Genomic DNA, 20,786 nt, shown 5'->3' with positions numbered 1-20,786 from the left:
TCTTTCTGTTTTTAGGAACATAATGCAGAAGCACGAGAACTGTCTCACAAGTATCCAGAGAATGCATCACAAATCAATGGACTGTTGTCTGAACTACAATCGAATTGGGATGATTTGCAACATTTGACTCAGAATCGTCGTCAAGCTCTGAATCAAGCATACACTTTACACAAATTCCGTGCAGAGTTACACGAATTAGATATCTGGGTAGCAGACGCCATAAAACGTATGGATGAGTCCGAGCCTCCTACAACGATATCAGAAGCGGAAGCTTTGTTGGAATTACATCAAGAAAGAAAGGCAGAAATAGATGGTAGGCAAGAGACATTCAAAGCATTGAAAGAGCATGGTCAAAAACTTATTCCAATCGCTGGGGATGTCAAGGAGAGTCTTGATTATTTGGAAGAACTCAGACAAGGTTTGATCGATGCTTGGGATGATCGTAGACAGAGGCTCACTCAGGCACATCAATTGCAATTGTTCAAGGAACAGGCTGATCAGGCCGATAGCTGGCTGGCAACGAAGGAAGCATTCCTGAATAATGATGACCTTGGGGAATCGTTATCTGGTGTAGAAACGCTAGTTCGTAAGCACGAGGAATTCGAGAAGATGCTGGGATCGCAATTGGGTCGCGTGGAAGAGCTGGAGCGATTCGCTACAGAAATTTTGTCTGATGAACATTCCGATGCCAATGTAATTAAACAGAGACTCCAGTCTGTGTGTGCCAGGCGGGATAGACTTAGAAATAGTGCAGCTGCTAGGAGAAAGAAACTCTTTGAAAGTCATCAACTTCAACAATTCCTCAGAAACATGTATGAGGTGGAGGGATGGTTGCATCAGAAACAACAGGTCGCCAGTGATGAGAATTACAGAGACTCGACAAATTTACAGAGTAAAATTCAAAAGCACGCAGCTTTCGAGAGCGAATTAATTGCCAATCGTGGAAGAGTGGGTGCTGTTGTTGGAGAAGGAGAAGCTCTCATAGAAGAGAATCATTATGCTTTAAAAGAAATTCAAGAGCGTTTAGATGAATTGGAAGCTGAGTGGAGACTGTTGCAAGAGACAAGTGAGCTTAAGAAGAATAGACTTAATGATGCGTACCAGGCTCTCTTATTTGGACGAACATTGGACGAGTTTGAAGCGTGGATGGATGAAGTTGAGACCCAACTTCAATCTGAAGATCATGGAAAAGATCTTTCTAGCGTTGCTAATTTATTGAAGAGACATACCAACCTGGAGAATGACGTTCTGGGACATAACGAGGCTTGCGAATCTATCAAGGAAACAGCAGCCAGCTTCCAAAAATCGAAGCATTTCATGTCAGACGAGATTCAAGAGAGAGCCTTGATCACAATTAATAGATTCTATAGTCTACAAGAACCTATCCAAATTCGAAGGGATAACTTAGAAGATGCTAAACTGTTACATCAGTTCACAAGAGACGTGGAAGATGAACTACACTGGCTTTCTGAAAAGGAACCTTTGGCAGCTAGTACCGACTTAGGCAGTTCATTGACAACTGTCAAGAGACTTCAGAAGAAACATCATGCTCTGGAAGCTGAATTAATATCTCGAGAACCCGTTGTAGCTTCTTTGGCTAGCCGAGCTACAGCGATGATTCGAAGTGGACATTTTGCATCGGAAAAGATTGAAACATTGTCACAGGAATTGCAAGCAAAATTGGCTCACTTGAGGGACGTCGCCAGCGTTAGGAAGCTGCGATTATTGGACGCCGTTGAATCCCAGATGGTACATATAATCGGAATTACCTTAAAATGTTTTATTTTAAAAATCTAATTGTTATACTAATATTTATTTACAGTTCTATGCTGAAGCTGCCGAAGCTGAGCAATGGATTAAAGAAAAGCAGCCATTACTTACTTCAACTGATTATGGCAAGGATGAAGATTCTGTGCAGTCACTGTTAAAGAAATTAGAAGGTGTTGAGCGGGATTTGTCAGGCTTTGAAATTACAATTAACAATTTGAAAAAACTCTCATCGGGTCTGGTTGATAGACATCATTTTGATAGCAGGAACATTGCCCAGAAGCAAACAGATATTCAGAATAAATTCCAAGAGCTGCGCAGACTCAAGGAACTCAGGTTGAAGAGATTATTAGAAAGTGAGAAGTTCTACAAGTTCATTCGTGAAGCTGATGAAGTTATCGAATGGATCTGTGATCAAACAACGGTAAAGACCTATTCAAAGAGGTCGTCTTTCAAGTAGCATTTTAAAAGTATCAGTTATATTAAATACTCTTCTTAATTATTCAGGTGGCTGCTTCAGAAGATTATGGCCGTGACGTGGAACACGTAGAACTGCTCATACAGATATTTGATAATTTCTTGGCTGGTTTGACAACCAGCGAAAGTCGTGTATCTGCAGTAATGGATGCTGGAAGGAAATTGCTCGATGAGGATAATCCGGAAGCAGGAAAAATTCATGCTAAACTTGACGAAACCAAACAGCAATGGGAAGATCTTAAAGAATTAGCACACGCCAGACAGGAAGCACTGGCTGGAGCCAAACAGGTTCATATGTTTGATAGAACAGCTGATGAAACCATATCCTGGATTCAGGAGAAAGAGGCTAGTCTAAGTTCTGATGGGTATGGCCAAGACTTGGAAACCATACAAGCACTGGTTAGGAAGCATCAAGGATTTGAGACAGACTTGGCCGCAGTAAAAGAGCAGGTAATTAATCTTAAAAATACAATTATATAATAATATTAAGGTGTGGATCAATTTTCATTCTGTTAAATACATTTTCACCAGGTCGAATCTGTAATGGAAGAGGCTTCTAGATTAGCGGAATTGTTCCCGGATGCTCGTGAGCATATTGCTGTAAAACATGAGGAAGCTGACGAGGCATGGAACGAATTGCTCGAAAAGGCAGCTCAGCGACGAAGCAAGCTTGCTCAAGCGGAACAATTGCAAGCTTATTTCGATGAGTATAGAGATTTGATGGCTTGGATAAACGAGATGATAGCCAAGGTAACGGCACCGGAATTGGCCCGAGATGTATCCGGAGCGGAAGCTCTTATCTCGAGGCACAACGAATACAAGGCTGAGATCGATACCCGCAGAGACACCTTTGCGAAATTCTACAAAACTGGAAAGGGATTGATACAGCAGGGACATTTCTTAGCAAGAGAAATCGAGGACAAGATTTCAGTTCTGGAGCAGAGGAAGCAATTTTTAAATGATACCTGGGAACAAAGGAAACTCATCTACGAACAAAATTTGGATACGCAAATGTTCAAGCGCGAGGCTGAGATGCTGGAGAACTGGATAATCAGCAGGGAACCTATGTTGCATGATGGAAAACTAGGAGAAAGTATTCCTCAGGTCGAAGATTTGATAAGGAAGCACGAGGACTTCGAAAAGACAATTGAAGCTCAGGAAGAGAAATTCAGTGCGCTCAAACGTATCACAATGGTAATAGCTTGATTATTATTCTTTATATCAAATTTAGTTCTTCCTTCAAAAATATACGTTCAACTGTTTTTTTCTCTTAACAGCTTGAGAGAGCTTTCCAAAAGCAGCAGGAAACTGAAATGGCTGCTCGTCAAGCTGAGAAAGAACGTGTTGAAAAGGCAAGAATCGAAGAGCGTAAACGAAAGGAAGTGCAGAGGATTACTGAAGAGCGAAAACGTGAAGAGGAACGAAGGAGACTGCTAGACAGTCCACATCGTGTAGCCCATGAAGAAGTTAATGGAACATCCGAAGAACACGAATCTATCAACAGGTGCGTTACTCAACATGTTGTCATTGTCATTTTATCCATACATACGATCAGAACTAATTCATTAAATCAGCCATTTGCATGAAGACTAACACATTTGGATTTGCACTTTTCATTGCATGTTCAGTAGAAATGATGGAGAATTTAAAGATGCTCAGTCAGATCCTGAGAATGATGAACAGAAACCTGGTAGACCAAGTTTCTATAGAGACAGGTAATTATCGTGTGACTAGACAAGCTCTAAGTTTTTGTCGACAAAACTGCTTGCATATTATTTAATCCTAAATGTTAAAAAAAATAGTTTTACGTTTCTTATGTGTATTCTAATTATTTATATGAACATCTCTTATTTCAGGCTACCTCCACTCAAGAGTGGTACTGTCGCATCTCCACCGGAAGCAGCATCTGTTCAGAAATCACACAGTATATCTCATATGTTCGGTGATAGACTCAGGCGCAGTACGTAATTCTCTTATAAACGATCTATTATATAATTGAACATGATATCTGATCAAATGTATTCTTGTCTCCAGCCCCGCCAGACATCAAACGCGCAGAGAGTATGAAGGTGGATATGAAGAAACCAAAAAGAACACCAAGCTTCACTACGAGAAGGCGAACACAGAGTTTCAGAAAGCACCAGAGGATGGAAAATTTGGAAACATTGCCTCCGGTGGAAATACAAGGTCTCCTTGAGAGGAAGCATGAGCTGCAGAGTGCTGGCAAAAAAGCAGCAGTTCGCTCTTGGAAGCAATATTATACAGGTACCTATTTAACAGTAAACCTAATTTTTTACTTTAAGAAATTATTAAAATTAATTAACATGTAATTTCTGTTTCATATATTTTCAGTATTGTGTGGCCAACTTTTGTGCTTCTTCAAAGACATGGATGATTTCTCTGCCAGTAAAGCAGCTACTGCTCCCATAACGATTTTCCATGCAACTTGTGAGAAGGCTGACGATTATACAAAGAGAAAGAATGTATTTAGATTGAAGTGTACCGATGGTTCAGAATTTTTGTTCCTGGCACCGAATCGCCAAGAAATGGAAGATTGGGTTAACAAGATTTCTTTCCATGCCAAGTTACCGCCAAGCCTGCAGCTTTTGAGCTACGACGAGTCGCAAAAGGTTCCATATTTTTATACAACGCACCATAATTTAGTGTATTTCATTAATTAATTAATAATTGATCAATGTCTTTTTACGTCAGGAGGGCTTAGAGAGGCTACAAAATGTAACACCGGATAATGCGGATGACAATATCTCAACAGGAAGTAGTCACGCCTCAACGCCAGAGTTGGAGCGTAAAAATTCCGTAATCAAGCGTGACATCTCCGATCAACATACACCGAGCCATGTTCAGAAAGAATTCCTGCAAATGCATAGACAGAGCCAACAACGACGTGATCCACGAACTTCAAGTTTCCTGGCTTCTCAAAGATCTTCGGAATCGCCACAAACTCAAACGGAATTCTTACAAATGCACAGACAGCAAAAGCTATTAGCACAACAACAGCAGTTAATTCAACACGAGCAACTTGCGGGTCAAAGGGAACAATATCAGCCACATTCTACGGATAAACCACCGATTCCTCCTAGAGGTGCGCCACCACCTGTACCAGTGAGAACATCCAATTCAGAGAATGTTTCGCTGCTTGGGCGCAATTGTAATAGAAAAGTTTATGAGCGTTAAAAGAATTATCCAACTAGTGTCATAGCGCATATTTGAATTTGACGATGTTTTTCCCAGATGCTGAGCATCCTCAACAGCAAGGGCGACCACAATCGTACCAAGATAGAAGTACCACTTTGAACCATAATGGATCAGGTCAACATGATTCTAGTGAACCATGGCGTAGACAGAGTAGTATGGATCTGAACTCGCCACATCAAGGTATGTAGAAAATAATTTCTAACGTTAAGAATGTTCTGTTTCAAAGAGTAGAATGAAGAATCATCAACAGATGAACTTGAAAATTAATCATTTTATAGAAGTAGCACCACCCCTGCCATCGAGTGCCCCTCCTCCGACAAGAACGTCTCAGTGGAACAGCCCCAATGATTCTGGTCAGTTAGTGCAAAGAGAAAAGCTTAAAAAGAGTTGCATAAGTTTGCCTGCCGTTTTTTGTCCATGGATTTTCGAAGTGCATGCAATTTTTTTGAAATTCCTAGGTGCCGTGTATGTGACGACAGTGTTCGTTGTCGAGTTTTGCTTGCACAAGACGTTTTTTTGTAATAATCCACCTGTATATACTCACGTATATAAATTTCACTTTAAAGAGTACGTAAAATGTCTTACGAGAGTACTCTTGCAGACTGTGGCATGATTCCTTATACGCAGCCCAGCATCATCCTCACTATACATTTGTACATAGATACCACAGACCTGTAAATACAGCATCTTCAAGCCAAGGGGCGGTTCACGCATGCAAATAAAAATACAGAGTGTTCAATATGTAATAAACTATTTCCCTTTTTATGTTACAGCATATGGAAATGTTCCTGTCAATATTAGACAGGTAAGAATACTTGAATGTTCACTACGAGTAGTTTTATATGTCTCTAGGTTTTTCTATTGCTGATAAATTGCATTTTATTGGTTTACCAGAGTGGTCAGCAACAAATGAACACATTCACTGGACGCCCAACGTCCTTACCACCTTACGTGGCTCCTCCACCAGCTGTGGCACAAGGAGGTCAGGGTATATCAACTGTCGATAGTAGCAGGAGACCCTCGGAAAGTGGATCAGAAAGTGAACAGAGTACAGGAAGCACACGCAAAGAACGTGACAGCAAGCGAAGTTCTGTACTGAGCAACTTGTTTGGCAGAAGAAAGAAACCTTCTCAATCGTAGCATTTTATGAAACCAGCTTTGACACGTATTCGTATAGAAATTACTTAAGCCTTGCGAAGAAAGAAATACTACGAAAGGTGGCGCATAATTTTTGATTTGAGGTAGATGATCTACCAATGTTGTGGCACGTCCTAAACAGAATTTACAGGGTTTCACAGAAATTGCATTACAATTACAAGTGGAAAGTGGCATCGTCTCTGTTGTTTTTCCTTACAGCAATAATTAAGTACAGAATAAGGATAAAATGAATTTGTTTGTAACTATTTAAATATTCTATGAGATATTGCATTATGCTTTATTAACGTTAAGTTACTATGGAAATAGCTGCCCGTAATGTAGACATTATCTTTACGTAAGAATGGTCACTACCACGGTTTGAAATGTACCTGACCTTGAGGGTGAAAGGAAAATGTGTCAACTGAAAATGTTAAACGCTAAAATCATGTACGATTACAGTCAGTTTATATTATAGATATAATATATGTCATAAATGTTAAATATATACTGGAAAGACCGGCATGTATTTGGGACCAATGATCGTACGATGTATTAAACGTAGACATATCATATTTTTGAAGAACTTTGTACTTTGGAGTTTACAAAATGTTTTTATTATTGAAGCAATATTGTAACTTGTAAAGTATCTTTAATGTTATATAAAAAGCATTAACTATATATTATATATGTGCATCCAGTGCTATTATATATGTAGGTATGTAGAAACAAGATCAAAATGTAATAAATTCCACAAATACATATATTAAATTCAGATGACTACGAAGAGGTCAAATTCCTTACCTGGACGCGTTAGACATAAAATATAACTTTTTTGCCCAATTCCTCAAATGGAATATAAGTATTAAAATTGAAATATTATTAAATTAAGTGTTTGGAACATTAAAATGATTAACTAAATCAATGAATTAAAATATTAACACTTTGAAATCGAAAATTCTGGCCAAGCATATTTATAAGTACTGGAAGTTGCCCAAAATTGTATGCGCGCATATTCGACGCACAGGTCTCTGCGAGAGGGAGTAGGCGGATGGTGGGGGGAACACTCGAGCCAGTGCCCGGACTCGGAGCGCTCATTCTTCCACGAGCCGGTCCCCTATACTGGTCTCTTGGAATCACCCCTTTTATCCCTTTTCAACCTTCTTCTCTTTCTATACTTATTTCTTCTTTACTTTCTTATTTATCTCTTTCCTTATTTAATCTCTGTCTTTATACCTCTATTTCTTACCTTTCTACTTCTTCTCTTCTTTATTTCTATCTTTCCTTTCTGCTTTCTCGTTTCACTCTGTTCCCTCTCACTTTCTATTGTGCTTGTCTTACACTTCCTATTCCTTTGGTCGGGTCGAGCATATTTATTCGAGTAGTCATAGAAGGGTAGTCACCCTGTTAGTCGAGCCACAACTTGGGCCCGAACCACTGAGCAAGCTCAGTGGATGAGGCGGAAGGGCAACCCCCGACACCATGGTCTATACGTATAGCTGCACTAACAGGATGACTATCCTTCTATGACTACTCGAATAAATATGCTCGACCCGACCAAAGGAATAGGAAGTGTAAGACAAGCACAATAGAAAGTGAGAGGGAACAGAGTGAAACGAGAAAGCAGAAAGGAAAGATAGAAATAAAGAAGAGAAGAAGTAGAAAGGTAAGAAATAGAGGTATAAAGACAGAGATTAAATAAGGAAAGAGATAAATAAGAAAGTAAAGAAGAAATAAGTATAGAAAGAGAAGAAGGTTGAAAAGGGATAAAAGGGGTGATTCCAAGAGACCAGTATAGGGGACCGGCTCGTGGAAGAATGAGCGCTCCGAGTCCGGGCACTGGCTCGAGTGTTCCCCCCACCATCCGCCTACTCCCTCTCGCAGAGACCTGCGCGTCGAATATGCGCGCATACAATTTTGGGCAACTTCCAGTACTTATAAATATGCTTGGCCAGAATTTCCGATTTCAAAGTGTAAATATTTTACTTTATTGATTTAATTAATTATTTTAATGTTCCAAACACTTAATTTATTAATATGTCAATTTGAACGTAATTTGTTTTCGATATTCTACAATTTCAATTCAATTTTTATCTACTCCGTATATTCTGCGAGATTTTGATTTAGCCTTAATTTTATGTTTTGAATAAATTTTGAAAGTAAATCAAGATCCAATAATATTCATTAGAAACTAAGGTGCACACGGGTGTCAAGTTGGCACCACACTTTCTTAAAAATATCTCAAAAATGTTTCAACAATAGGCTTTTTCGATAGTTCTATAGTTCCCGGTCTCGTTCTAAGGGTTGCTTTGGGAACCAGTGGTGAGTTGTGGAGAATCTCTGCTCGCCAAGCTACGCGTTCGTGTTCACGTTTAGCTCGGTTACGACGGGATATGCTTTATCGACGGAGGCGATAATCACAAAATCCTATTTCCAGACTCGCCGCTACGATTTAGCGCCATAAATTTGGTATCGCCTGGTATCGCCTAAAATCATAGCGTTGGGTATCTCACTATTTATTTCTGATTGGACGCTGATAATTAATATTGTATAATTATTTATTATTTTGGTTTCATTGATTAATAGTTAATTGAATAATAACGTTATAATTTTTACATAAATTCTACTTAATGGTAATTTAATAATTCTGAAAATGTCTGACGGTAAGGATTTTTGTTTCTTATATTTAATATGAAATACTGAATTAACGTGATAAGTTTTATAATTTCATTGAATGTAATTGTCAGAATACATTTCTAATGATTATAATGCAGTATAATATAATAGTGTGTAGAAAATCGTAACCTTAAGTAATCAGTGAATACTGCCTTGTGAAAGTAACGTTATTTTCAAACATAGTTCTAATACGTTTTAAATAAATATTTCAGAAGAAGTTATACGTCGCAGATTGCTTATTGATGGTGATGGTACTGGAGATGATCGAAGAATAAATGTACTATTGAAATCATTCATCAAATGGGTCAATAGTCCAAAAATAGATAACGTGTTGCATGAAAAAATGTTATCACAACTTGCACAGTGTGAATTTGCACAAAAGAAATCCAGATTAGTTTCCAATATGAGTGAGGAAGAATTAAAGAACTATGAGAAGATGTCGAAAGAAATTGAGATTGAAATTGAGGATGCTAAGAAAGATATAGAACAAACTAAAGTGGAATTACAAGAGGCAAAACAAGTTCGTAAGAATAGAATAGAATACGATGTACTAGCAAAAGTTATCAACGAGCAGCCTGATAGACAGGAAACTGATCTGAAACTAGCAACACTACGCAAAGAACTTGGTACATTAAAGGTGTGTCATAATAAAGGTATCGTCTACTCAGATATTATAAAAAAAATCTATTTACAGGAAAAATCAGAACAACTGGAACATAAGCTAGAAATGAGGAGAAAACAATTCCATGTATTAATATCATCAATTCACTCGTTACAAGGAATGTTAGACGAATCGGACGAAGAAATAATGGATGTGAGCCTTGAGAATTATGAAGATGTTGATGTATCAATGTCTCCTAAAGCTGTTACATGAATGAAAGTATTGTTTACTGCTGCTATGAAAACTGGTTTTTATAATGCTTATTTAAATGCAATGTACAACTTTGATAATAAATTATATTAAAAATCATCTTCCAAATTTCAGTTTTAATTTACTAGTCTTCGGAACATGTCGTATAGTCAATGACAGCCTTGTTTCTCTTTCAATGGCTTGTCCCTCCTTGTAATCATTTGAACAGAGGTCTATATTTTTTATACTACATTTTGTTATAATGTCAGACTTTCTTTCAGCAATAGAATGCAAATAGTTACTGTATAATTCATTTTGTAATATTAACAGACTTCTGGGTTCAAGAAAAAAGCTAAATTCTAATTCTGCTTCCTTTTCCTGAAAAAAAAAAGAAACATATACTCCTACACCAAACATTATTTGGCTTTACTTACAACATTGTCAGTGTTAATACGTTTATAAAATTCCAACACTGTATGCGATCCACAACTAATTGTAGTTACAGTAGGATGAAAAAGTGGACCATCCGAATGTGCCTAAAAATTAAAACATTTCTTTTAACAGTAATTATACAATCTACAAAGTTAATTTGTAATAATACAATTAAAATTACCATTATCCCTTGATTAGGTAAATATTCATTGATTAATACATGATTAGGTAATGTATTTACATCAAATACTCCAAGATTGGATATTTTGTCAACGTACTTCTGAAGCCACTGTAAAAATAATACGATGTCACTCCCTCTTTATTAAAGAAAATCCTATAACATCTTACATCTGGTATTTTCTCTGCAATCATACCCTTTGGATGTGGTATACCACCCCAATTTTGAAGTCTACGATGACTCAATTGTGTCCACTTAGGCAAAGGTGCTGCATTGACCTTCTTAATTATTTCCTTCTCTTCATCCTCACTAATAAAATTAGGTATATAATATGCGGATGGTGGAACCTATAGGACAAATACTGTTATTATCACTTACGCCTTTTTTCTTCAACGCAGTTCAATGCATAAACTCCATTTATCTTCAAAATACAAGTGTCTGATTGAGTAATAACACAGTTAAACGAAGTTTATGCATTGAACTGCGTTGATGAAAACTGGAGTTATACATTAATACTGGTTAACCTTAAATCTGAAAGAATTTTCACTGAAATACAAAATTTACCTGTCTAATAGCATTTTTGGAGTAATTACTCCTCTGTTCATTTTCATCCCCCATTCTTCTTTCTAAATTCTATACGCAATATCTGTATCTAAATCCTAAATAATATCTGTTACCAAATAAAAACTCGATGGACATCCAGCCATAAGAAAATTGGTGCACGTCCACTTCATTACCACCATCCTATCATGAACGCATACATGTGCTTTTCTGTTTTGTAGCAACGGTTGTTACAGTAGAATGCAAATATCTTTTAGGTAGTCAATTCAATACTGTACAATGCAACTATTCCACAAAATATAGTATAAATATTTTCTCAAGAACCGGTATAATTTAATCCATACAAAAATATCAAGTGTATAATGGATTTATAATGCAATCAATATTACTGGCAAGATTTACTTGTAGACATAATATTAGGTATATTGATCGACGTCGACCTGCTATTACTACTAGAAGATCAATTTTCGTACAAAACTTGACAACGTTCACGTGTATCACTTAGAATTACGTGTCGTGTCGTGAAATTATTATAAAATTCATTTTGAATGTATGATGTCGGAGCCGTCAGAAGATATCGAGGATGAAGAGAAAAAGAAGTAAGATCAGAGTTTATTACAGTGATATATATTGGATTTAATATAATTACCAAATTCTAATATGTTTATTAAAGGCAAAACAAATCGTCATTTGGCGAGTTTCTCTCGTCGGTTCAGGCGAACGATTGGCTCATAAAGTTAATTCATCAGGTTAGTTTAATTAATTATAGAATCCATAGAAAGTAATTGCCTTAGGAATATGTATCATCGAAACAGAAAGCAACATTCGATTTTGTCTAATACAATTTTCAAAGTAACGTTATAATGATTATTCGTTTATACAGTTTCTACTCTGCAATGAATTTGAGATTACTGCTGACAATTTCGTACGCGAGGCAACGAAATTGGGTTTTAATATTTTCGGAGAACATTTCTTCTTCAAGGATGCGATTCCCAAAGAGTCGTGCAAACGAATTTTGGCGGAATTTCACAGGGGGGATTGGAGAGATTTCTTTGAGGTAAGTGGATTGCTCTGAATTTACAATTTAAATTAAATCATGTCAATTATTACTGCTTTACTAATGGCGCTTTGATAATTATACATTTAGTCTTGGAATAACTTAATACCCGAGAACGTCAGGCAGACTAAGGAGTATAAAATATTGACTTTTAAGTTACACGTTCATTTTGCAATATTACCTATACGAATCGTACATTTTCGCGAGGATCCAAGACAGAGTGAGTGATGCAAAATTTAATATAGAGTTTTAAATATGTCAAAGTTTCAAAAATATTTATTCTTATATATGTATATTCATTTCTAGAGCTTAATCAATTTTTGGATACAAAACTGTTAAAAGTCTTAGAATACGAAGCTGACAATTATAAGCGCGGTAATGAGGTGGGTTTAGTTCTGATACTTTAAGCTTTAATAATTTGCTAAACATTAAGAAATACAATATGTGCGCGCCTGTTTGTAGGCAATCCACCGTACATTTCACATTTACTTTACCGTAGTTTCTCAGATTAGCTATGCAATGACGTATCACTTTTAAAATTGAACAGGATGGCTGTATTAATCTGAAGAAATATATGATGGACAGTATGGGAGAATTGAGACAATATTTGGAAACTGACGGTCAAGAATTTAGAAAAGAGACACAATTATTAACATTATTTGCATTGCCTTTTCTCAGCGACCCACACACGGATTCCGTTTATTCTGAAATATTTAATGGAGCTTGGATGGATGATTTAATGTCCAATCTACAAATGTTTGTCATGCGATACAGACAGGTATTATTTTGAATGTGTCAAATACTTTTAAATATTTCGCTTCTGCGTTTTCTGTCGTAGGTGCAGCCTGTTGTTTTGCAAAATAGTTCGACAGAACCATTGATATCATTCAATGAAATGAAGCATATTGATTTATTGAATGACGGAAATATGAAGGATTCTGATAACGCAATAACCGAGAAGGAGACTCGAAAAAAATTACCTACAATCAAAACTACCCCGCCAGCAATACCATTGGAAATCAGTAAAACGGATATATCGTGCTTCAAACAGCAAGATATGACGAATCTTAATTTGCAAATAATTGGGAACGATCGAAACATACCAATGTTTTCCGACATGCATGAAATAGAGGAACAACTTTATTTTCAGTCTTCATTAAAACATAACAATGTACATTCAAAGTGAGTAATAATTATACTCTGCGAGAAATTCTTGGGAACGTTCTAATTATTTTACAACATAACACCAATTTAATTTTTCCAGAACCGCTCAGACTCGTATAAGCGGTATTAAAACAGCGACAAATATTTTGCTCACATCCGATTTACATCAACCAGCAAATATAATAAATCCAGCATCATTTGGAAAATTGCCAAAGCAGTCGACACAGTACAATCAAGAATTGACAGTGACGAAATCGTATTTGCATACTGTCCACTGTAATTATCGAAAATTAAAAGTGCGATTTCACAAATTGCACGCAGATTATCACAAACTGATCGGAATTGCTGGTGAATTAACAGCAGCATTGGAAAATTCAGTTCGCGGACAAGCTGTGGATTTGCAAAGTATGCTGGCTTCTTGCATACAAATATTTCCAGACTTATTTAGTCAGAATGTACGTGATAATTCAGAGGTACGGTACATTCAATAGAAAAATACTTCTTAGAATCTACATCACTCCAAATAGGTCACGCAGCTTAAAATTAATAAATTCTAGATAAACTCACTAGAGAAGAGCGAAGAAGAAATCAAAGAAAATAATTTATCAAATTTCCCATTGCCAATCGTGGACGCAACTCCAATATCTCCAAGATTATTAGACTTTAAAAAAATTAAGTTACACTTAATAAGTGGTAATGTCAAGACCAAGCTGTTGCTGCTGCAAGCGTTACGATGGGTAAGTAAAATAAATATATACATAACCTCCATCATGGGAAAAGAAGCATTGAATGCAGGGGTGGTCCTCTTAGACGAACTATAAATATTTATTTTACATCTCAGAAAGTAACATTAAGCCAGCCAGGAGAGCGTGATGAGACTATTCACGAGTACATAACGACTGATTTATTGGCTCTTCATGCACAAATAGCCAGTGACAGTGGTAAACCAATTTTACCATGTTTATTAATGCCAGAGGATGTAGCTGTACCTCATCCATTACAACAATCAACAGCAAGATTACTCAATGCTTTGGCGTCACTAAGATGCGGACGTGATTATTTATCAGTAGGACCCACTGTGCTTAATGTGGCGAGTATAATACATGTGTATACGTGTATATATATATATTTATTAAGGAAATCTAATGCATATTAATAATAATAGTTTGTATATTTATAACCACAGGTCATCAGATGTTTAAACGGTACTGATAATCAGCGCATAGATGCATTCACTTGCGACATGATCATAGCAATGTTACAAAAACTTTCGTTACGCAAGCAGCAGCGCATTTACATGATTGAATCTGGTTTGGTCGAGTGGTTGATATACCACTTAAAATCCGATAATCACAAAATGGGAACATATAGATTAGAATATGCTACAGCATTGTTGATGAATTTATCACTGCATAGACAAGCGCAAATAAAGATATCAGCAATTGCTCCGTTGTTAATTTCAACGTTAACTACACTCTTGTCTACGGATCATATGCCTGTAAGTGTAAAGCATTAAGGAATTTGTCATTTAATGAAAAGTTAATTAATTAATTTTGCTATGATAGGCACTACCTTATATCAACGGGGCATTGAATAGCTTTCTGTTAAATCATGAGATAAACGAAGAAGCTAAGAAAACAGGACTGGCTTCCGTTTTGGAGTATCATCGTAAACAGAATAGCGGAGAAATAAGGTATATTCACGTTTATTTAATTAACCCTCCACGGAACCTGTTTTTTTTACTGTTTTCGCGAAACCACTGGGTCTTGTATGCCCTGTTCTGTTTCATTATATTATAGGGCTTTTAAAATATTAAGAAATGGCACGTCTCCTCATTGGAGGAGTAAGCCATAAGGAAAAGAATGAAAATATTAGCAAAAAAATTCATGAATACTCCCTAGGGCCTTACTGCATGCTCCAATAGTTTTTTAAATTAAATGTATCAAGATTTTCGGAATAATATTCAACAGTTGAACAATAATGCCCAAAAACCGAAATTCGTTAAAAAATGAATATTTTTCCAGTAAATAAATATTATGGAGAACTGCTGTAAGGTTTTAGCATTGAGATAATGAATTTTCAGATAAATATAGTGTGTCATTTGTCCCGGTTCCAAAAAAATGTATTTATTTATACATTCGAAAGTGTGGTAATTTTCAACGTTTCAGTGATATAAAAATGAAGAATAAACCCACTTTATTGTAGATAAATTAAAAATTTAATAACTTGTGCTGCTTTCTGCCGTAATCTATATTTCAAAGTATACGTCCATAAAAGACGCGGTATTTACATAAACAGCTCGATAAACCTTTATTTCATGATACACATTTGAGGAAATTTGAAAAAACGAAATAAAATAAAACATACTTACTGACACAAACAATAAGGCTGCGGAAATCCTGAATCTTTCAGGGTACACAATCGATTTGCACTCTCTGATATTTACTGATAAACTGCCGGATTTCGTCACCCCTTGGCCCTTGCGCCCCCACTACCAATAAGTTTTCTCAGGGAGGGGAGCCAGGAACTGCCCCTCCTGCGTTTCGGGGATATGTGAGCAAACAATCTGGGTTAAGCCATAAACGACCCATAGGTACCGTGGAGGGTTAATTTAGTAATGAAAAATTACTTTTTATTGACAATCATATGCATCTTCTTAATTATGTTCAGAAAACATCTGGATCACATACTGAGGATACACAAGCGTAACTACACTGACAACACCGAAGACGAGGAGACTGCTGATGATGATAATGTAATTTATATGATATGATTTTAATAAGGTTAAGATAAATGGTCGATTTCCCACAGGAAGAGTTAGACGTACTGGAAGATGAATTAGAGGAAGATGATCCTGTAAAAGTTCATACCGGTGAATTATTCGGTGAAGCACTCCTTGCCTCGTGCTATTCCATGTTACCGGAAACGCTACAGACCGGAAGCACGACTGAGGATGTCTCTGTACCAAAGACACCAAAGTTTCATTCAAGAAGTGCAAGTGCTAAGAGTCCACGCAGGAAGGAGCAGACTTTGGATAAGGAATCGTGTGACGTTAATCAAATACCCATTCGAGATAAGGGCTTATCACCAAGGTATTAGAAAGTTACATTGATCGTCATGCAATAGGAACACAAAGTAATGATGTTCATCGTGTCCTGTATATTATTCTATCAAGATTAACACCCATGAAGTTAAAAGTGCACAAACGAAATCCAATTAATTTAAAACCAGGTGAATCTTTTGTGCAAAAGGTAGAACAAAATTTGTCAATACCTCTTAAAGGAGTACCAGCCATTGTTAATAAGGTATAACGAGGTTTTAAGCAATATGTTAATATTAGATTTTTGGTTGTAACTTGCATAATCATTCATTTTTAAGGAACAACAAGTATCAGAGCCTCTAGGGGAATCAAAGTGCACTTCCGTTAGTCAAACAAAAATTGATTTGCTAAATGATGCTAAATCAAATGAAGAATCAAACACTGACAGCATATCTCAAATTGAAGAATATCTTAATATTTCATCCCTCACGAATACAATGTCGCCATATTTTTTTGCTTTCACCAGAACGTACGATCACACAGATAATACGCACGAGTCACTCAGACAAAAGTTAGGATCAAGTAAATCGAGCGAAACGCGTGACGATGTGAATCCAAGAAAATATGAGAGAAATGAAAAAATATTTGACAGAAGAAATTTCGCGGTTCGTGAGGCTAATCGAGATGCTTTAAGGCCGTCTTTATCGCGAGAACGGGAATTAGAGTCGGTGGGATTCAATTCTGGGGAAGAGATAGAGGATAATGATGTTGCTGTTTGTTTATACGCCAAACAGAGTTCCAAGTGCGTTATACTCTTGTTATGAGAAGCAGTCATGTTTGTTTTTATCTCATTAGCTTTCTAATCTAAAACAAGGAATACATTGGGTGATCTAATTTTGTTTTAGAGAGAGTAGCGAGACGACACTGAGTTCCTTGGGAAATGTCGCATCTGTATGTGAAAGTGCAGTCGAAGGTTTGTAGACTTTCTTGAATGAAGTTGCTGTACGTCATACACCCTAGTGATTAAGTTATCAAGGAGTTCGAGCGTAAACGTTAACAGTTTAACTAGAGCTTCGTAAACTGGTCAGTCGAAAACAGCGATGACCATAAAGTGGAAATAAGGAGACGTTCCTGACCAGTGAAAGCTTCCTGACTTTCTCTATAAATCTTGGCTGGTCTTGACCTCTTGAAAATCTGGAGCACACGCATGAAAGTTGTAGAGATCAAGATAAGAATTCGACCAATTTTTTCAGACACTTTTAAATTAATATTTATAATGAACTTTTTATTCCATTTACTTTTCTACTGAGGCAAATTACTTTCTATTTATTACAGACGTGGATAAGTTGAGCAGCATTGCGTCACTGTGAGTGAACAAAAATTCTTATGGAATAATTATTTTCTTCGTTACACGAGAAGAATTGTTTATATTTTTATTTGATTCATTGGGAAGATGCTTTTACTTAATAAAATTTATTTTTAGAAAAGTCACCGCCTTTATTTGATTGTCTGCTGTGAAAACTTCTTCAATTTATTATTTAGAATTATATTCGTGTCTTGTCACTGATTACAGGAAGAACGATAACAGTACCGACCTGAAAATTGGTACCTCCGAATATAAGAAGATAACAGGATACGAAATAAAGGAGGAGGAAGCTTTTTTAGCGAAACCAAAAATCTTGAGGACGCCTCCGCAAACGGCAATATCAAGAACGTCAGCGTAGGGCAAAGAGACATTAGGTCCGGAGCAATTTCCACAAAGTAAATAAGTCTTACGGTTCCGTATAATCATAAATCATAAATCATAATAATCGTAATTGCATGTATCGCAGAGATCTACATTTTATTAAAAATCATGTACAAACTAATCACCTATAATTAAGCAGCAGTGAAATAAATATTTAAAAGTCTATAAACAGTCACACTATAGCATTGAAATGAAACACTTTTCACCAGCCTTAAAAGCAGAAGGAATTACGGATATCCGGCAAAGGAGCTTCCATGCCCACCACTGGAATATCCGCCTCCACTACCGTGTCCTCCTGATGAGTATCCACCACCAAAACTCGGACCGGAAGAGTAGCTGGTGCTAATAGCATGGCCTCCACCAAGACTTCCGTGTTTACCTTTGTAGCTGCCACCTCCTCCAAATATTCCACTGGAGTAAGATGGTTTGCTATGATAACTGGAACCACTCGAGTAGCTGGGACCACTAGAATAACTGGGACCACTGGAATAACTGGGACCGCTGGAATAGCTTGAGGAACCGGAGTAGCCACCACCTCCATGTCCACCGCCGCTTCCTCCCTTGATTATAATAATTTTTCCACTGCCACCTCCAATACCAGATGAATATCCGCCTCCGTGACCACCGGAAGAGTAGCCACCGCCTCCGTGACCCCCGCCCAAACTATAACCACCGGAAGCGCCACCATGTCCGCCAGAGGTATAACTACTTATGGCGGGTGATGAATAACTTGAAGTATATCCTCCGCTACCATGGCCTCCGCCTCCAGAGTATCCACCTCCGTGTCCAGGAGACACGTAGCTGACACTAGGTCCTGAAGAATATCCACCGCCGCTTCCATGGCCGCCACTTCCTAAGCCGATTCCACCGAAACTGCTGCCATGTCCGCCTGAATAATGACTACCCACGCTGGGACCAGAGGAATAGCTTGCACCTCCAGAGTAACCTCCTAGTCCTCCTCCCGAGTAACTTCCTGATCCGGCATAGCTACTCAAACCAGAATCATGGCCGCCGCCACCAGAATATCCAGACAATCCACCGGTAAGACTATCGTGTCCACCACTAGAATATCCACCAAATCCAGCAACATGACCACTTCCAGAATGTCCACCGGAAGAGTAACTTCCTAGACTACTCCCAAGATCAGCGTACCCTCCACCACCTCCGAAGGACTGTCCGTGACCACCGCCTCCTGAGTAACCTCCAAAGTCGATATCGGAAGAATCTGCGTATCCTTTACTTCCCACGAAGGATCCACCGCTGAGGCCACTTTGATAGTCGTAACCTCCGCTTCCACCATGACTTCCGCTTGAGTAGCCTGAAAGGATTATATTTTCTATGTGAGCAGTCCAATCTCTCATTTACAAAGTGCTATCCACAGTCAAAGCACTAGTCTGCCATGTGTATTAGCAAAGTGCTACATGCGTGGGATAAAAACTTTCAGCTTTCATAAAATGATGATCCTTGTTCTTTGCTGTAAGGAAGTGGAAATAAGATCAGCAACAATCTTGTCAGAGAAAGTACTTCGCCTTGGCAACGAAGGCGCATTTAGTTTTATACTGATCACGATCGTTATATAGTATGTATCTTCTCTGATGTGGTTTAACATGTATGTCATGTATAACCGCAGATGCTCAGAAGAAAGTAGAACGTGGTTAGCCTTTTACATATTGATCGATCTTCAAAGCTATCTTAGTACGTTACTTGTGGTAACATAAACCAATTGACAATACATTGTTACCGTTTAAATGTCAATAATCAAAATTATTTATATAATCAATATAATATTTACTTACTGCTAACCGGTGGCTCTGCAGATATAGCTATGATGCACGTGGCAATCACAAAAAGCTGAAAGAATAAAGATCGATTTTAAATGGTACATAATACCTTTTCTAATTCATTTATTAAGAATTAAAAATTAATATTTATCGTTTGTAGATATAATGGGTATACCTACTTGTAACATGATGGCAATTGTCACAGATGGCGTGCTCGACGATGTAGAGCTTAAATCTTCGTTTATACGTGTAAGTCTTCAAAATAGAATTTGAACACAGACTGGCCTGTAAATCAGTTTCTTACTGTTTTATACCCCAAGGAACCCCTACTTACACGCAGGAAGGTAAAAGTAATCCTTTGATGCGTTTTGTGGTAGGGCATTGGTTGAGAGTGGACTATACAGAGTCAGGAGAAAGAGAATCAACCTGGTTTACCTCTTTACTTACAGGGAAAGCAATAAGCCCAGGTGTTCTATTACTATCGAACAAACTATACGCACGGTATCTTGGCCTTTCTATTTAATAAGTATTCCTTCTGTGATGACAAGATTGCGAATCTGTGCAGTGAAGTATTTGAGGGAATGAAGAAAACAACAAAAGTAAGAAACAAGAGGAATATTACCACTGCTTTAATATGAGTTTAAAAGAATTTGGAGCTGCTTGGGGATTTTGGACCAAGAAGATAATACGTTGGAGGAGATCGGAT

General features: G+C 37.4%; 5 protein-coding genes across 14 annotated transcripts in view; 3 read left to right on the top strand and 2 right to left on the bottom strand.

Moving 5' to 3' along the window:
* Window positions 1-7,374, top strand: part of LOC107269881 (spectrin beta chain, non-erythrocytic 1) — a 35,376-nt gene extending 28,002 nt beyond the window's left edge. For 4 of the 8 annotated variants that reach the window (XM_015744269.2, XM_025087149.1, XM_015744264.2 and 1 more), the window contains 14 exons: window positions 16-1,749; window positions 1,823-2,191; window positions 2,275-2,694; window positions 2,776-3,438; window positions 3,522-3,748; window positions 3,873-3,959; window positions 4,101-4,204; window positions 4,279-4,509; window positions 4,597-4,874; window positions 4,957-5,413; window positions 5,497-5,640; window positions 5,739-5,813; window positions 6,234-6,265; window positions 6,355-7,374. In XM_015744269.2, the coding sequence (XP_015599755.1) occupies window positions 16-1,749; window positions 1,823-2,191; window positions 2,275-2,694; window positions 2,776-3,438; window positions 3,522-3,748; window positions 3,873-3,959; window positions 4,101-4,204; window positions 4,279-4,509; window positions 4,597-4,874; window positions 4,957-5,413; window positions 5,497-5,640; window positions 5,739-5,813; window positions 6,234-6,265; window positions 6,355-6,600 (5,067 nt within the window). In that variant the 3' untranslated portion in view covers window positions 6,601-7,374. The remainder of the gene's footprint in view (window positions 1-15; window positions 1,750-1,822; window positions 2,192-2,274; window positions 2,695-2,775; window positions 3,439-3,521; window positions 3,749-3,872; window positions 3,960-4,100; window positions 4,205-4,278; window positions 4,510-4,596; window positions 4,875-4,956; window positions 5,414-5,496; window positions 5,641-5,738; window positions 5,814-6,233; window positions 6,266-6,354) is intronic. The other 4 variants (XM_015744263.2, XM_015744265.2, XM_015744267.2 and 1 more) reach the window with 4 other exon arrangements.
* A 1,665-nt stretch (window positions 7,375-9,039) lies between these two features.
* Window positions 9,040-10,249, top strand: LOC107269795 (THO complex subunit 7 homolog). The gene is made up of 3 exons (XM_015744050.2): window positions 9,040-9,257; window positions 9,483-9,907; window positions 9,965-10,249. Exons 1-3 carry the CDS (start codon window positions 9,248-9,250, stop codon window positions 10,142-10,144), a joined length of 615 nt encoding a protein of 204 aa, XP_015599536.1. The 5' UTR covers window positions 9,040-9,247; the 3' UTR covers window positions 10,145-10,249.
* LOC107269794 (alpha-ketoglutarate-dependent dioxygenase alkB homolog 6) lies at window positions 10,099-11,490 on the bottom strand. The gene is made up of 5 exons (XM_015744049.2): window positions 11,295-11,490; window positions 10,901-11,077; window positions 10,734-10,841; window positions 10,555-10,656; window positions 10,099-10,498 (listed from the first exon to the last, which is right to left on the bottom strand). The coding sequence occupies exons 1-5, from the start codon at window positions 11,346-11,348 to the stop codon at window positions 10,238-10,240; spliced, it is 702 nt and encodes a 233-aa protein (XP_015599535.1). The 5' UTR covers window positions 11,349-11,490; the 3' UTR covers window positions 10,099-10,237.
* A 218-nt stretch (window positions 11,491-11,708) lies between these two features.
* Window positions 11,709-18,439, top strand: LOC107269787 (lisH domain-containing protein ARMC9). 3 transcript variants are annotated; one of them, XM_015744035.2, is made up of 19 exons: window positions 11,730-11,890; window positions 11,965-12,040; window positions 12,175-12,348; window positions 12,439-12,568; window positions 12,655-12,731; window positions 12,896-13,126; window positions 13,187-13,530; window positions 13,613-13,985; window positions 14,070-14,249; window positions 14,354-14,602; window positions 14,699-15,010; window positions 15,078-15,205; window positions 16,183-16,267; window positions 16,324-16,604; window positions 16,688-16,817; window positions 16,891-17,354; window positions 17,458-17,525; window positions 17,888-17,918; window positions 18,126-18,439. In XM_015744035.2, exons 1-19 carry the CDS (start codon window positions 11,844-11,846, stop codon window positions 18,274-18,276), a joined length of 3,531 nt encoding a protein of 1,176 aa, XP_015599521.1. In that variant the 5' UTR covers window positions 11,730-11,843; the 3' UTR covers window positions 18,277-18,439. The 3 variants fall into 3 exon arrangements, with proteins under 3 accessions (XP_015599522.1, XP_015599521.1, XP_015599523.1); XM_015744036.2 differs by lacking the exon at window positions 17,888-17,918 and having other exon boundaries at window positions 11,709-11,890; window positions 18,126-18,283; XM_015744037.2 differs by lacking the exons at window positions 16,688-16,817; window positions 16,891-17,354.
* Window positions 18,377-20,366, bottom strand: LOC107269793 (loricrin-like). The gene is made up of 3 exons (XM_015744048.2): window positions 20,260-20,366; window positions 20,096-20,150; window positions 18,377-19,617 (listed from the first exon to the last, which is right to left on the bottom strand). The coding sequence occupies exons 1-3, from the start codon at window positions 20,266-20,268 to the stop codon at window positions 18,527-18,529; spliced, it is 1,155 nt and encodes a 384-aa protein (XP_015599534.1). The 5' UTR covers window positions 20,269-20,366; the 3' UTR covers window positions 18,377-18,526.
* Window positions 20,367-20,786: the final 420 nt, after the last annotated feature.

Source organism: Cephus cinctus, unplaced genomic scaffold (assembly GCF_000341935.2).
Source record: "Cephus cinctus unplaced genomic scaffold, Ccin1 Ccin1_scaffold0690, whole genome shotgun sequence".
Classification (NCBI taxonomy): domain Eukaryota; kingdom Metazoa; phylum Arthropoda; class Insecta; order Hymenoptera; family Cephidae; genus Cephus; species Cephus cinctus.
Note: the sequence above shows the minus strand (reverse complement) of the source record. Positions and strands in the feature narration are given on the sequence as shown.